This window comes from Conger conger, chromosome 6 (genome assembly GCF_963514075.1).
Source record: "Conger conger chromosome 6, fConCon1.1, whole genome shotgun sequence".
Taxonomy (NCBI): domain Eukaryota; kingdom Metazoa; phylum Chordata; class Actinopteri; order Anguilliformes; family Congridae; genus Conger; species Conger conger.
The window spans coordinates 14,045,516-14,061,537 of NC_083765.1; the positions used below are offsets into that span (position 1 = coordinate 14,045,516).

General features: G+C 40.7%; 2 protein-coding genes across 3 annotated transcripts in view; both read left to right on the plus strand.

The window, feature by feature from the left end:
• The first annotated feature begins 486 nt into the window (after positions 1 to 486).
• Positions 487 to 12,525, plus strand: tmem9b (TMEM9 domain family, member B). Of its 2 annotated transcripts, none has more exons than XM_061245684.1 (5): positions 487 to 852; positions 8,534 to 8,625; positions 8,901 to 9,009; positions 9,992 to 10,126; positions 10,599 to 12,525. In XM_061245684.1, the coding sequence occupies exons 1-5, from the start codon at positions 685 to 687 to the stop codon at positions 10,752 to 10,754; spliced, it is 660 nt and encodes a 219-aa protein (XP_061101668.1). In that variant the 5' UTR covers positions 487 to 684; the 3' UTR covers positions 10,755 to 12,525. The 2 variants fall into 2 exon arrangements, with proteins under 2 accessions (XP_061101668.1, XP_061101669.1); XM_061245685.1 differs by lacking the exon at positions 487 to 852 and adding an exon at positions 7,644 to 7,911.
• A 1,487-nt stretch (positions 12,526 to 14,012) lies between these two features.
• The window catches only part of dennd2b (DENN domain containing 2B), a 63,287-nt gene continuing 61,277 nt past the window's right edge, over positions 14,013 to 16,022 (plus strand). Inside the window, 1 exon segment of the mRNA XM_061246729.1 lies at positions 14,013 to 14,120. The gene's annotated coding sequence lies outside the window, so the exon portion shown is untranslated.

Genomic DNA, 16,022 nt, shown 5'->3' on the forward strand with positions numbered 1-16,022 from the left:
TTTGATAGCTAAAAATGGCCTGTTGGCTTGCACTGTAAGATGTTTATTGAAGCCGGATGTGTTACCATGGTAATAGGCCTGGCTAGATTTTAGTTTTCTTTCTTGGCCCAGAAAGCTCATTTTTTAAATAATATTTACAGAACTATTCTGGCAAACCCATGTTTCCCTCTTTGCAATGGGACCCCATATCCATATTATGGCTGTGTTGTCTAAAATGAAATCTGGTTTTGTAAACATGCCAATGAATGCCGAACAGAAACATTTTTTCTGTAAAATTCCACTGAGAGGTGCACTGTGTATCCATGCAGATAGGTCATTGTTGTTTTGGCTACACCTGTGTTTGACAGCCTGGCTGCTAATCCAATCAAACAGCTAAATGCTGCTGCTGTCTAGTTACTAATGATTGTCTTTGCAATCAATGCCGTGTCACTGTGCTTAGCCTCAACAGTTCTGCCAATAATTTAAAATGTACTCTAACAGATCATTGGAGCTGCGTACATCCCGTCTCTTTCAAAGGGCGCGTAATTACCAGAACTTGAGGCCCGGCGGGATGCATTGCTAAAACATATCGCCGCAATCAAGCTGGAAGACGATTTCAGCCAGCCTCTGAGCCAGGACCTCACGTTACTCCCCCACGTGAGATCGAGCGATGGCTGCTTTCGCCACAGCACACAATGGATCACAATGGGAGACTGCCACAGAGAAGGCTTCTTCGCATGTGCATCAGAGTTCGTGGTGTGTAAGAACACCGAACAGCTGCAAACTAGCAGCGGACATCGACCGTCAGCATTACAAAATCCTGATGCTGTCGGCGTGGTCGACATGGCAACGAGGTGCAAGGCACCTCAAGAGGTGAGCGTCTGCAGCTCGTATGGGTGCACCCGACATGACGTGACAGAGATTTGCACGTCACCTGATTGGCAAAGCCCTAATGTTATTGCATGTTTTCTTTAAAACGTTAACAGTTCTATGTATGAGCTTGGCTGCTATACTTGTTTTTATACACACTCAGGAAATGTATTTAGTTGTGTTATCAATGCATATGATGGTTAGTCTTAGATGTGAATATATGAAGCTATGCCGCATATGAAAATTAAAACAGATGTTCGGAATGCAATTTATCTGTAAGAGAAACTATAATACAAAATGCGAAATGGCACTTGAGTTATGTGTCTGTTTTAAATGCCACAGAGCTTTGAAAGGTCACTTTCTGTTGCTGTACAGCTCATTAAGCAGTGTCATTCCTGGAAGTCAACACCAGCACAAGACAATTAGATGTGGTTTTCCTGAGTCCATTTCCTCTAGCCCACCAATGATGAAAGAGAATAATGCAGTTAACCCTCATTTGTGCTCATCTGTGGGGTGGTGGTGACGCAGTGTCTGCCGCTTTGATGAGATACCAGATTACAGCTTTACTGAAGTTAGGTTATTCTTAACTTAAGTTTCTAAAGGTCACTCCATTAGAAATTCATAATCATCGTTTGCATCCTTTAGGATAAGGTTGATCTATCCGAGAAGGACCAGTGTGGGTGCAGGTTTTGTTTAAGCCCTGCACTACTAATTAGTCAATCATTTTAATTTAAGATAACTTCCTTGATACCACACCTGCTTCAGAAGGTTCAGCACATCTCTGCTTTTGCCCTTCTATGGTGCTTTCTGTTACTGCATCATCAAGAAGGTTCAGCATCTTCTACAATTGTGAGACTGAAAACACAGTGAGGAGGTTGTGGCACTTGTGCCTTATCAGCTCCCTGGGTTCGTGGAGGAATTTATGCAAAACAAATACATGCCAGGTTTTCCATGGAGACAACCTTACTTTTAGTTAGTATTATTTTATCGTGTTGACTGGAGCTCGATTTTACCTAGACAGGCTTGAGAAAATGTACCAGCATTAAGTGATGCAATTGAATTTCTTTTGTGTTCAGTCATAAACCACTGGGGCCTGCAAGGTAACTCCATCTGGCTAAAGCAGTGACACACCCACTGGGACCTAAACCCAACCCTGACCATCCAAGTCTGTCCATACAGTATGCTTGCTTGAGACCCCAAGAGGTAATGCACAATTGGCGACAGCATCTCCCTGGAAGGGGCAATGTTTCAGTTAGTAAGGTGTTCTGGTCATTCAGGCCCCTGAGTTTTGTCTGCCACAGCTGCACAGCTAAAGCAGCCCTCAGGTTTAAAGAGTGTGAAGATCAGCTAATGCAACTCTCAGGTTTAAAGTGTGCAGCACAGCTAATGCAGCTTTCAGGTTTAAAGTGAGTACAGCTCAGCTAATGCAGCTCTCAGGTTTAAAGAGTGTGCAGGTCAGCTAATGCAGCTCTCAGGTTTAAAGAGTGTGCAGCTCAGCTAATGCAGCTCTCAGGTTTAAAGAGTGTGCAGCTCAGCTAATGCAGCTCCCAGGTTTAAAGAGTGTGCAGCTTAGCTAATGCAGCTCTCAGGTTTAAAGTGTGCAGCTCAGCTAGCGGACTTCAGAGGAGAGCACTATTTCTAAAAATGCTCCATACTCTAAAAGCTGGGAGCAGTAACACGGACTGCAGTGGGTGCTAGAAACAGGTGCCGCTGGATCAGAACAGGCTTTGAGGGTGGAGAGGTATTGCACTTGGACATCTACAAAGGCTGCAGGCGCACACAGGGAGGACTAGGCTGGAATCAAATCAAAGCTTAGATGCACCTGCGTCAAACACCACACACATAACCGTGTGGTCACCTGTCAACATGACAATGCACCTGGTCCTACTTCAAAGCAAACCCGCTGATTCAGATTGGCTGGAGATGATCAATTTGCAGGTGGGTCAGCGCTTTGGATTGCCAGTGTCTCCTTGCGTCCAGTCCTGTCACAGTACCTTTCTCTCTGACATTCTGGCTCAGAGAAAGCTGCACCAGATAAGCTTCATATGGGTGTATTGCACCACTTTCACCATTACATATCTGGTTATTTGAGTCCCATTGCTCAGGGTGGCTCTATTTTACATTGCTTGTTTTGATGAATATTTCAGTTGAACCTCAGACAAAGGAGTTATAATTGGATGTAGTGAGTAGTACATCAAGTAAACAGCCTATATTGTAGACATTAGTACCAACTTTGTGTCTGCTTCAATAAAGCGATAGTAGAGGTATATATCAGATTTCCCAAATCTACCCTAAAAGTACAGTAATGTTCTCTTTCATTAGAAATTAGTACTGTTTCCGTGCAAAAAAAACATTTGTACCTATTTCAGTGTTGATATGTCTAAATCAAAATAAGATCAATATGGTGCTTATTTCTAAATAATTAGAATGGGGCTGTTTAACATTAAAAGGCCATGAAGAGAGGCTCCAGACTTCTTGTCCAGCTCTTCCAGCAAACGCATATATCTATGTACGTATATCCAGAGACAGGCTTGAGTCATTGAATCATAAAGTATTAGTCAAATGAAACTCCAAAAGTCTGTTTGGCGCTGAAGGCTAAATGTTGGTGACAGCTGAATTCCTCTTTACAGGGATGAGCTGTGCTCAGCAGAGGAATCAGCACTTTCAAATGTCAGCCACTTTATTTTGGGCTTGGACGGGAAGCTTCCAAACCTATTTTGAGAAATTATTCAAAATGTCATTGTTGATAGGTTTTGAATTGGATGGTTTTTACACTTTAATCAGATTGTGGGTTTTAAAAACCAGCCCAGACTGCCACTGTTTTATTTCATTTTAAATTAGTTGGCACTGAGGAAACTGGCTAGACTGAATTGGCCCAAAGTGAGATGAGGTTTTAATAGACGAGTCCGGCATCTTCAGGGATGACTTTAGCATCCTGGGACAGAGAGAGCTGGGCTAATTCACACACACTGCAAAGTAAATGTGGAGAGCTATTCCCAAACTGTCCAAAACTGTATTATTGGTTTGATTCTCCTGAAGGCTGTGTTAATACACAAGTGTGACTCCTGTTGTGCTGATGGCCGTTGTGTTGGTTGGAAACATAAGCCCGTCAGGGGGTTGAGGTCTGTGGAGGCTGGGAACAGGAAGGAAAAGCACAATCTCACTGTAGTACAAGTGACACGTGAATTTTACAGTGACAACACTGGGGACATTATTTTCAAGAGACTGAAAACCATGACGATTGTGTTATTGTACTGTTAAATGAGAAAGCTGGTTAAATCATTCTTTCTTTTTTTTCTCTCATTATATAATTGCTGAAATAAACTTTAGAGTTTTTACTTTTACACTTTTGCTTGCTGTTTTCTGTCTGTGACTTAATTTCAATACTGCAATTCTCTCTATAGCTTTGATATGCAGTGGCATCTGCTGGTTGTAAAATCACAGTCAATGTGTAATGGCTGTTCCTTAACCCCTAGCATGTTTGAAAATGGACAGACCAGAGCAATCTATTTTTACTGAACCTAAATCGGATTTGATGTGTCAGAGAGATCATTCCTCTCATTCACAGCAATTAGCACCCTCAACTATTTCATATAAGTGTGAATTAAACATCTGCAGTGACTCAAACATCTGACAAGTCTGCACTGTAACAAGATGACAAGAGTACTAAAAACAGGATATACAGTTATCAGTTAAGGTCATAGTACCACACCCCTTTGCCTCTCACTAATGGAGCTGGGAAGTTGGGAATAGTCAAGTAGTTTGATACTGTGGGTTCGTCCACTTTCATCCACTGATGACTGACACCCCCCCACCTGGATATTGCAATATTAGTCCCAGAGATTAAATAATATGTCCTTGAATCTTTATGGATTATTTACTTTAATTTTTCCAGACATCTAAGGCCAGTTTTGCAGACCTAGATTAAGCCTAGCTGTAGACTAAATGTTCATCTATTTTAAATGGAAATGCTCTATACAAAACACATTTTATTCCAGGACTAAACTGAGATTAAGAGTCTGTGATATTGGCCCCTAATGTCTTTGTAAGAAAAAGAATATAGAATGTTTTTCCTTTTTTCTCTCACTAATAATAACATGTGCTGCTCTGCCTGCCCCCACTATTTTACATTATGTACTACTGGCACTAAAGATGGTAAATAGTGGTAAATGGAAATTCCATATCTGTCACTCAAAACTGGAAGACTGTAGGGGTTAAAGCAGCAGCAATGTGGTGCTGCATTAAAGCTATATTAACTCCTGGCATGGGGAGGGCAACTGTGCTCTGCCACTGCAGAATGACATCATCAGCTGGTGATACAGCCCTGGCCAAAATCTGTGATGCCTGGACTGTATGTCCTTTTCCAGGTGAGCCAATCGTGAGCCCAAGAATCATCATTCTTGTTTTGGGCTTGGCGTAACTTAGGAGGAGATGTGTCACAAAAGGAAAGTGAAATTCTCTCTGCCATCAGATGACACCCGCTGAGTCAAAATAACTGCTTCATTTCACTGTACCAGTTTCTTCACTGATTGGCTGTAGTCCACCAAACACTTCAAGGCACATTGATAATACATGTTTTATGAAAATGGGGAGTAATATTCTCGAGAGAACCTAGGCTTGTTTCAGATATTCATGCAAAGCACTGAACCACTCACTGCCCTGGGTAAATCTTGAGAAATGAGTATAAAGTTATTATTTGAAGAATGGCATGTTGAGGGAGTGATTTCCTTTGAGTCTCAAAATAATCCCTTTTGAAGATTTTAAGGGATTCTTACATGGATCCTGGCACCAACAGCCCACAGTGATTGGTAATGATTTGGCCAGAGGCATCTCATTGCTATCTTATCCATGAGCTCTGGAGAAAACAGGTGTGATACTGGAAGCTCTGTTCCTTTGTGTATCTCAGTCTCTCTCACTTTCTCACTCTCTGTGCCGTGCTGGAATGCCCTGCCGTGTACAGCAAACCCCCACAAAGGGAGGGAGCTGGTCCAAAGAAACAAGAGGGGAGAGAGGGAAAGGGTGAGCAGGGAACCAGAGATGCGCTAACCCCTTAAGTATCACACCTTTTCTTGACATAAGCTTTAAACTGAAATACCCTAAATAAAATGTGTACTATTCTTGAACCCTTTTGACTACAGGCATAATCCTGGCCTCTTCTGAAAGGTAACCCTCTGGAGTCTGAATTACTCTACATATTACTAAAACAAAGTGAAAGTGGACTTTTTTTCTCTCACTGAAAATATTTTCTGTTTTTGAGTGGATACAGATTACTGTAGCGGTGCCTGGCGTCCTTAGAAGCCCGTAGAGAACACTCCAGATTCTTAAAAAATAAAATAAAATAAAATTTGTTGTAAAACGTCAACCTTTTTGGCCATAAAATCTCAAGAACTGTTTTTGCCCGAAGCGAAACAGTCTCAGCATGCGTATTGAAAATGCAACGGTTTTGTTACCCAGGCAAAACAATGCTCTGTTGTTTTATGCAAGCCTACCAAACTATATATCGTTGGAAAAGTGATGTCATTAGCTAAAATGCTTCTCAGTAGTTACCTCAATATCTACCACTAGCCGTTTCTAAATTATAAGTTATATTGTATTTTTTTCTCACAGATTGGGATCACACATTCACTGTGTAACTGGATTACAGATACAGGTCAGATCGTACAGTACCTGGGCTCATGCTGTTCCAGAGAGCCTATACAAAACGCAGATAATAACATTCCTTTTGTAGAAGTATTCAATGGCGAAACAGACAACAAGGATAATTCCTTGAGAGACATTCTAAGTAAACATTCTATTGACGTTTCTCCGAGTTAGTACGTTTTTAGGATTGCATTATTATGCAGTTGGTTCGCTGGACCCTTCCCGTGAAAAGGAAAGTGACATAATATGGATTTCCAAAATACAGAGAAGGCGATTCCCCCAACGCTTGTTTTGCCACCTACGTGTTACAAAATAAGGAACTGTTGTAGCTGAGGTAATGGCTTCTTAAAATAGGTTATACACATAAAACTGTGAGTATTACAGCAACAGACCAATGCCTTCCAGCAAAGATGCACCTCGACGTTTGTGATAAATGATATTGCCCAGGGAGTTCCCCATAAACAAACAACCAGCAACTGACATTTCAGCAGTTTTGAAAGGAACCCTCCACATAAACTATGAATACACTCACATTTCAGTGTAAGTTTCTCATCAAGCCTGAAACAAGACTAATTCCTGTTTTACAAGTCTGTGAACTACAAAACTATCCCTGGTGCACCATGCATGCGGACCCGGAGACACAATCTGTCTTATATTGCCCTCTAGTGGCAAACATTAAAATATTCGGACATTGTAATTGTTGATCCGTGCTTAAATTAATTATGAATACATACAAATAATTTGAAATAATTATAATACTTACAATAATTATATACATAATATACAGTATATATAATTAATAAATAAATTATAAATTGTTACAAAATTGTACATTATGATAATGGGGATAATAATGATCATGATAACAATAGAAGATCATAAATCATATAAATATTCAAGCTGGATTTAGCAGGATCAACAAGCCAGTTTTCAGTGTAGTCACCTGCAAGTCACCTGGAGAAAATGCTGCCGGTGCCAGTTCTGACTGTGGTTGATTGTGTATAATCATTTAATTACCCATGTTTTATCATGGAGATGTACCAGCACATAACCCAATGTTTTAGCAAAGAGGAACGAGTAGCCTATAAAGCATTCTTTCACCCCCAATGATAGTCTGGTCCCGTCTCCTCGACTTTGTTTTAGATACTTGTTTCCAGCGGAAGATTTATACACGGGGACCGGAAGCGTTTTGCTATTCAAGCGGTCAGCTGATCAGGCAGCTATTGAAAATTAATGCATTGACAGATCACGATAACAATTTATGAACGAGGATACATGTAGCTAGTTAACCAATTACAGCAACTCAGGGTTATCTGTTTTTTTAAATACCATTGAATTATGACCAGAATCGTACTCTTTCTCCAGCTGTTTTCTTCGATCTGCTTTCTGCTATTATTGTCATCACAAACAACAAACGCGAAGGTACAGTAACGTTGGCGTGTAATATAGTGTTAGCTTGTTGCCAACCACGTAACCGTATGTTTTTTTAAAAGCTGGCTAACTGTGTAGTCATATTTTGTGGACAGTGACGTTAACTGTCTTGCATGTTAACAGAACTAACCGACTAGTACACATTATTTGTTTCTGCTGTGCTGTTGATATCCTTCAAGAGTATTTCTGACATTACTACTCGTTATCTACGAAGTACGCTAGCCAGCTAACTTTGCTCGTTAGCAACTAGCAGCTAGTACTAGGCTAGCTACCGGACTAACTTCATTAACCAAATAGAAGTAACGTTATGCTTCTAACCATATCAAATGCTTATCTTGAGAAGTCATGTGTTCAGTAATATTTAGCTAGCACTATATAAAGACATGTTGCAAAACAAACTTAGCTAAGTTACGTGATTTAAACCGAGCTACAGTGTAACCCTTTGTTTCCCCACATTGCCCAAGATCAGGTAGCTAGTTAATATAATTTCAACGTTTTAACGCGTCTGATTAAAAAGCCTTGTTGTGTCGACTACGGTTGCTGTGTTTCACCGTGAAAGGACGTTGGTGAATCTTGAAGAGACCTGCTCGTTGTCTTGTCTTCTTCTCTCCAGAATTCAGAAGATATCCGCTGTAAATGTATTTGCCCACCTTACAAAGATGTGTTGGGACAGATCTACAATCAGAACGTGTCACTGAAGGACTGGTATGTCTTATTTGAATATATCTGAACATAACTGGAAATGTATATATTCAAAAGTCCCATCTATACATTCAAGTTATATTTTTAGTTCATAATATTTGCACCACATATTGTGTTACCATACGCCTCACCCTCATAAATATGAGCATATTGTCTTTGTGACATATTTCTACTTTTCCTGCTATTGTCAAAATAAGTATCCTGACCGAATTGCAGCTTGTTGACGCCTGCACTGCGTTCCTGAACAGTTTTGCTCATACGGTTTTGTGTCCCTTCAGTAACTGCCTACATGTGGTGGAGCCAATGCCAGTGGAGGGCAAGGATGTGGAGGCTTACTGTCTACGCTGCGAATGCAAATACGAGGAGAGAAGCTCCAGCACAATTAAAGTAAGAGGCCATTTAGCACTTTAGCAAGCATGCATTTACCACAGGTTGTTGTTAATAAGCCATTTATGGATTGAACACATACTTTTGATATTAATATTTCATGCACAGCCAGTTTTTTTAAAGGGCTGTTAATGTTTCCATGTCTTGAGACCATGAGACCTAAAAACCTTCCGCTCTGAAAAAGTAGTTTTGCTGGATTGAGGTAATATACTACAGTTATGCTGCAACTGAATGATATTTTAATAAGCTTTTTTTATTCTAAAAAAATCTTCTTTTGCAGCTTGTGCAATATTATGTGCAGCTTGCTCTCGCATGTCCTCAGTACAGTCTTTTGCCAGAGTACTGTGGGAATGACCGAAGAGCCTGGGAACTAAAACAATATTTCAGCTGATTTGCAGCACTTTTAGCTCCACTCATCATTGAGAAACTCTGTATGCACATGCATGCATACCAATGTCAGGCATCATAGACTGCCATAGGCCATGTCTCTATTAATATAAATTATATTGCCCCAATACATCAATCAGAAAGAAATGGTAATGTAATTCACGATACAGACGATGATAAAGCAAAGCAAGTCATTCAATCTACAGTGCAGGATCAAACAGCTTTAACATACCCATTTCCCTGTAGTGGGGCCTTGACTGGCTAGTTATTTGGGAGGAGCAATAAAAACCACCATGTGCTGTTGCAGCTTGTTGATGGCTCCAGTCCAGAATAGAGCACTGTCGTCCACTCTGCAAAAACTAGCAGTAAAAAAAACTTTAAAACTTTAAAGTTCAAAGTTCATGGCAAATCCAGACTCTTGGGTTATGTCTAAAGAACTGGTCAGTTGGCCTTTCCAGAACTAAAGAAGGGAGAATTGGGATAAATGTGTATATGTAGATCATTGTTTAGGTTCTCTAGCTTGTATATGTGAGCAGAGTACCGTACATCCCGGGTAGTGTATGCCCCCTAATCGCCCTAATGGCCCCCTGCACAGGTGACCATCATCATCTACCTGTCCATCCTGGGCCTGCTGCTGCTCTACATGGTGTACCTGACCCTGCTGGAGCCCGTGCTGAAGAGGAGGCTGTTCGGTCACTCGCAGCTCATCCAGAGCGACGACGACGCCGGGGTATGTAACCCACATCGTGATTCACACCCTGGCCCTCTTCAGCCACACCCTGGCCTCTCTGCCTCTTCAGCCACACCCTGGCCTCTCTGCCTCTTCAGCCACACCCTGGCCCCTCTGCCTCTTCAGCCACACCCTGGCCCCTCTGCCTCTTCAGGTGCCCCACGCTGCCTGGGCCTGCAGAGTGTGTTATTTCCCCGGACTGTAAACACAGTGACCATGAATGCTGGGCTGTAGCCATGTGGCCTGTTGCTGGGGCTCAAGCTATTAAGTAATGTCATTGCCAGCCATGGCTCTGCAGTGCTCTCATTTTAGGAGCATTTGCTCCTGAAAATGGATGTGTGCTAACTGGAAAAATGATTTAGGAGCACATCTACTAATTGGGATGCATTAGTGTGCTCTGTTAGTGTAGAGCGCTGTTTGCATTAATAACTTGTCTGTATCTATATTTATTTTTTGTATTCTGGCTTTCTAGGACCAGCAGCCGTTCGCCAACGCACATGACGTGCTGTCGCGGTCACGGTCGCGGTCTAACATGCTGAACAAAGTGGAGCATGCTCAGCAGCGCTGGAAGCGGCAGGTTCAGGAGCAGCGCAAGTCCGTGTTCGACCGGCATGTGGTGCTCAGCTAAACCCCGCCCTGCCCGCGTCCCTCCAGAGAAGCGACACCACTGTGACTGGGTCTGTCCTGCGCCCCCCCTCCCCCCGACCTGCGTTCACCTCCCGGTCTGACGTCCTCACCAGTGTTTCTTTACATCTTGGTCTTTACTGTCCTGGTAGAGAACATGTATGTACGGTGCAGTGTGTAACTGGCGTTCCCCTGTAATGTCCTATATGTTTATTTCCCCTCAGGTTGTAGTTTAGCACTCCAAATGTCATAGTTAAAGCCTCTGACGCACGGATGTACACCATGGGGGGTGTTGGCAGGGGGGTGGGTTTGTTCCTCATTTCTGGGGCGAAAATCATTTGTTCCCCGGTTTTGATGAGTGACAAAGCACGTTCCACAGAGCAGCAGTCCCACACACACGTTTTTGAAATCAGGCCCATGCCACTGAGGTGATGAAGTGCATGGGCAGTTTGCTTTTGGTCAGTCATTTTTTTGGTTCATTTAAATTTGTGAGTGTTTGGCCAGAATGTGATTTGGGCAGGACTTGCATGGCCCCATACAATGGGAGAAGTCAGTCCCTCCGCCTGAACAGATCAGGGGTGTTTACATAGAACGGATCGTTTTTCTCCTAATTGAGTTGAGCAGCTGCGTTTTCACATGCAGTCTGTGTGAAAATACTACTGCCAACAGAGAAAGATAGAGTGGAACACGATTGATTTTGAATCTGAATTAAGTGAACTATGTCTGTCTTTTTTGCAGGTATGCTTGCATGCACTGGAATTCTTTTTTGACTTATTGTTGGAAACTAACTTTAACTTTAACTTAAGACTATGACATGTACAGTATTGGAATAGCTTTTTGCCAAGTAATGTGTGATCTCAGTCGTGATGGTGTAATGACCTATGTCTCATTTACACTAAATGACTGGATGGTTTAAGTAAATAAGTTAATAAGTTAATATTTAATCTCATTCCTAATGTTACTGATGGTACTGATGCAGTATATAATATACCCTTTGATGAAACTGCTTAAAAATAAATGTGGAAAGTGCATTAATAATATTTATAATCTATTTGTGATCTCTCACTTGAGTAGCTTAATGTGTGAATGATCCAAAAATAGATTTCCTATTTGATCTATTATGTTTGTATATACAGGAATCATTAACTGCACTTTGTAAAAATCATTTTTCTTGATTTTATTGTTCATATGTAAAATGAGCACAAGTGTTTTCCCCTACTGTTATGTTTGGCCAGTGATTCTCAACTCAAGTAACTTTTTCCAACCCAAATTGTTGCTAAGATTAAGATGAATTAGCATGTCATAATCATTAAAGTTAACCGTACTATAGCATGCCAGTACGTGTCTTGGGTCATTCCCACCCAGACTCGTTCTGTAGTCAGTTTTGCCAGCAGTGCAAGGGTGTCAATCTTCTCTGATAAGGAACCAGTGTGGGTGCAGGATTTTGGTTTGGCCCAGCACTACGACACCCAATTCTACTGATCAAGGCCTTCATTGAAGACCATGATTACAGCGGTTAATGAGTTGAGTCGGGTAGACTGGACTAAAACACAAACCTACACCAGCCCTTTACAGATTCGATTGGTCACCCCTCCTGCATTCATTGATTAGAAAGGCGATTTGATTTGGTGTTAAATGGTGATTGGAGGAAATCTGATAAATGTTAATAAGCTAATAACATTCAGCCTGAGGGATTCAAATTAAAATGTTACTTGGCTCTTGTATACTTTCTGTGATGCCCTCTAATTTGAAATTAAATTGTGTTGTACAAAGAACATTTTGCTTGCATTGTTATTTCCACAATGGTATGCTCTTTTCATTTCGAAACAAACTGAATTTTCAAAAGCCATCACATTAACTTCACCAGTGCAATTGTTGGTTGTATATTTAGCTCAAAGCGGTATTTTAAGATGATAATCAGATTGTGTGAAGCACAGTTGTTCAGGGTTCTCCCGTGTCTCGAGCTGTGTTCCCTGCGGTGATGGATGTCTCTGCATTGTCTCGTGTGATCCACGGGGTGGAGCGCTAACACGCTATAGACCAGTGGTCCCCATGCTGTGTATGCTGGTTTTCGTTCTAATTGCAATCCCAGAATTTTAACAAGCTAATCACCTTTCTTAATTTGGTGCGTTTCGTGTTTAGTGGGATTGTTCCAAAAATAATCCCTCTAAAAATGGTCAAAAATTGTTATGATGGCATGAAGAATAAAAGTATACGACATTGTGGTTATGTGCTATACAACAAATAGTTGTGCTATAGTGCAAGTACATCAAAACAGGTAACACAATTATTTAACTAATCGCATTAAAGACTGGTTTGAATCAACAGGCTGTCCTATTTTGATGAATGTATCGACACATGGCCACTAAAACTATTCGGTAGGTAATTCTAAAACAAAGCCAATGATAAGGAGCCGAACATGCATCGTGTTAATGAGTTTAAAAACTACGAATGAATTTTGTTACCTCATTTTCTGCAATAGATATTAATATTTTCACTACTATTTACAGCATAATGGCACAAGACAAATGTGACCACAGCATTTTTATTCTTCATGGCATGCAGCTTTTCTATCATTTTGTGGTTTAAGAAGGCAAGTAGACTAATACTCTAAACATGAGTAAGAATGAATACAAACAAAAATATCTTGTTTAAATTCTGAGATTGTAAATGCGGTTGGAACGAAAACCAGGATAGCCTACACAGGGGGTCCCCAGGACAGATGTTGGAAAATGTAGACAGTTGTCAAGCAACAGTTGACATCGTACTGTAAATGCAGACGGCTGATTTAACATTGTTAATGGTCAAAAGAGTGAGGTGAAAAGAGTAGGCCTATTATGAAAGCAAAAAAATATATATAATATGGGTTGCTGTTCTAATCTTCGTGTAACATGCCGGGTTGCTTTTATTCTTGCGTTGTGTAGGCTATTCCGTTTTAATATGTTGTATTAAAACCCATTCTCGGTAACAAGATCATTTTATAGACATTTAAAATATAATTATGCCTAGCCGATATATTGTCCGAAAATATGTACCTGGTGTATTTGTCTGTAGCCTAGTCCAGCATCGATGCTGAAATAAGTGTGCATGGTAGCCTAAATCTGGCGTTTAATGTAAAGTTGGAAATAGACCAGTTGGGTGAGTGCAGTTGGGCTCTTATAAAATGAGCATATCCATCTGCCTTGTAAATGCATGATACTCTCACAGAACAGTCGTCATCGCTTCCTGATTTTTTTCCCTTCGGTATTGTTGCGATCCAAAAAAGATTCTTGCCGGTGCAGTTAAGCCAGAACTTGTGCAGACACGGGGAGCAAAGACGAGCGATGGATTTCTGAAAAAAAGCATAACAAAACACAGAAAAGAGCAGGAGGTGAGTGCGTTATCTTTCTGTTTTTACTTCGCAAAAGGCTTGACAATGCTTAAAAACTACTTCACACTGTTTCACAGGCTAATACTAAATCAAAAATGTTCCAAGAGTAGTTCGGTATTACTGAACTGCATTATTAAACTTTCCCAGAAGTTGGGCTACACGCCTTTACGCCAAAGTTTTGTTGTAGGTTATGTTTTAATGCGTGAAATTGGCTACTAGCGAAGGGAAGCAGTTGGAAAGTGTTAAAATCGCAACGAATTAGCGAATTTAATTATTGTTAGGTTAAGACAATACATTTTGTATCACATCGAAACGTCTCGGTGCTGTGCTGCTTTTAATAACGCTTATTAAATGGTAAAATAGCAATGCACGTCGCATGCTGGGTAGAACAATACATTTTAGAGTTATTTGTATAAGTAATTGACTGTCAGTTTCAGAACCGAAGATATCATAGGTTACTTTGTAAGGATACAAGGGGGCGCACTTTAACTTGTTATTGGATTTGTTTATCAGATTGAACATACAATGCAAATCTTTAATGAAATTTGAGATTTACCAATGTATGCCAGTAATCTGCATGTACTGTGTAGCCTACTTATGTATAGCCTATTTGTACAGTTAACATCAGCTTTCGCGGTTTCCTCTTGCACACGTAGTCATTATCTGTCCCCATCTTTATGTCTGACATCTGCAGATAGCTACAGGTGAGTAAGGTATGAAAATATATTTGGAAAATATTTTATGGAAAATCTAGTTTTATGATTTAAAAAATAAATATTCTGAAAAATGATATTTTTATGAGGTCATGGCGAAGCTTTGTCTGCCATAGCTCTTCATGGTTACTGTGGAGTTGTTTCGATAAGGACAGTGGGGTGAAACTCAAAACAATTGAGGTTGCCAAAGCGTCCAAGGGCTCCCTGTCAAGGATCTTCTGTGGAGGCAGTATTATGGCTGTTTGGAGGGGGAGGGGAATTACAATGTGTCTCGACCGCCGTGGTTTTCGCTGGGTTCTGTGTAGCTTGGATCTTCAGAATGTTTTTATTTATTTATGGAAAGCTAATTCGTGACTGAATATAAACTAATTGCCAGTGTTGGTCAGGTTTGCAAGTATAATCTGGTCTAGTGCGGTGTATTCGTGTTATTAGGCTATTGCAGTTGTATATTCTGTCATATTAGTCGCCTAATCACCTATCGCGAATAACGTCTTCAAACACAATAACCAAAGGTTCAGAACGAAACATGACAGAGTCCCGCACTCTTTGATCTTGAGGCACAGCTGACAGCCGCGAGGAGAGCCCATTAACTCAAGGGTCCAAACAGTTTTAGAGTGCCGATTGATTAAGCTTCTGGTTTCCACTTCCCTTATTTATAGTGTGTCAAGTGCAATATAGCACCAAATCATTTTAAACAATACTCTTATAGTACAATACAACATTATGTTGGCTACCATATGGTGTTCGGGAGAAAACCTGGAACTCTAATTTCCTATAGCAAACTGAGATTGAGGGAGAGCAGATATTAGTTTGCACTGATAGAGATGGCAAGCTTTCGTAGGGCTTGTAGCTCTACATAGTACGCATCTTCTGGGTATCATAGGCTAAGATGCATGTTCTTATCAAGTTCTGTGGGTCATAGGCTGAAGTAAGATTGCTCTATGTCACCATGACCATGACCATGATCATTCCGACTAATACCACTTGATTGATGATCCATTTGCCATAAAAGAGCAAATTAGGAAAAGAACATTCAGAAACGTCTCCTAGGTGAAATAGTGATATTTTGGTACATACAGTATACACACACTTTATTAGGTAGACCTGTACATCAGCTTTTAATGCAAATATTTAATCAGCCAATCATGTGGCAGCAACTAAATGCATAAAAGCATGCAGATATTGTCAA

Bases quoted from the DNA above. Each gene is read 5' to 3' on its own strand.
- tmem9b (XM_061245684.1), top strand. From the start codon at position 685: ATGGGAGACTGCCACAGAGAAGGCTTCTTCGCATGTGCATCAGAGTTC. The intron at 853-8,533 runs GTGAGCGTCTGC...TCTTCTCTCCAG, and splicing joins GGTGCAAGGCACCTCAAGAG to AATTCAGAAGATATCCGCTG. The intron at 9,010-9,991 runs GTAAGAGGCCAT...CCCCCTGCACAG, and splicing joins GAAGCTCCAGCACAATTAAA to GTGACCATCATCATCTACCT.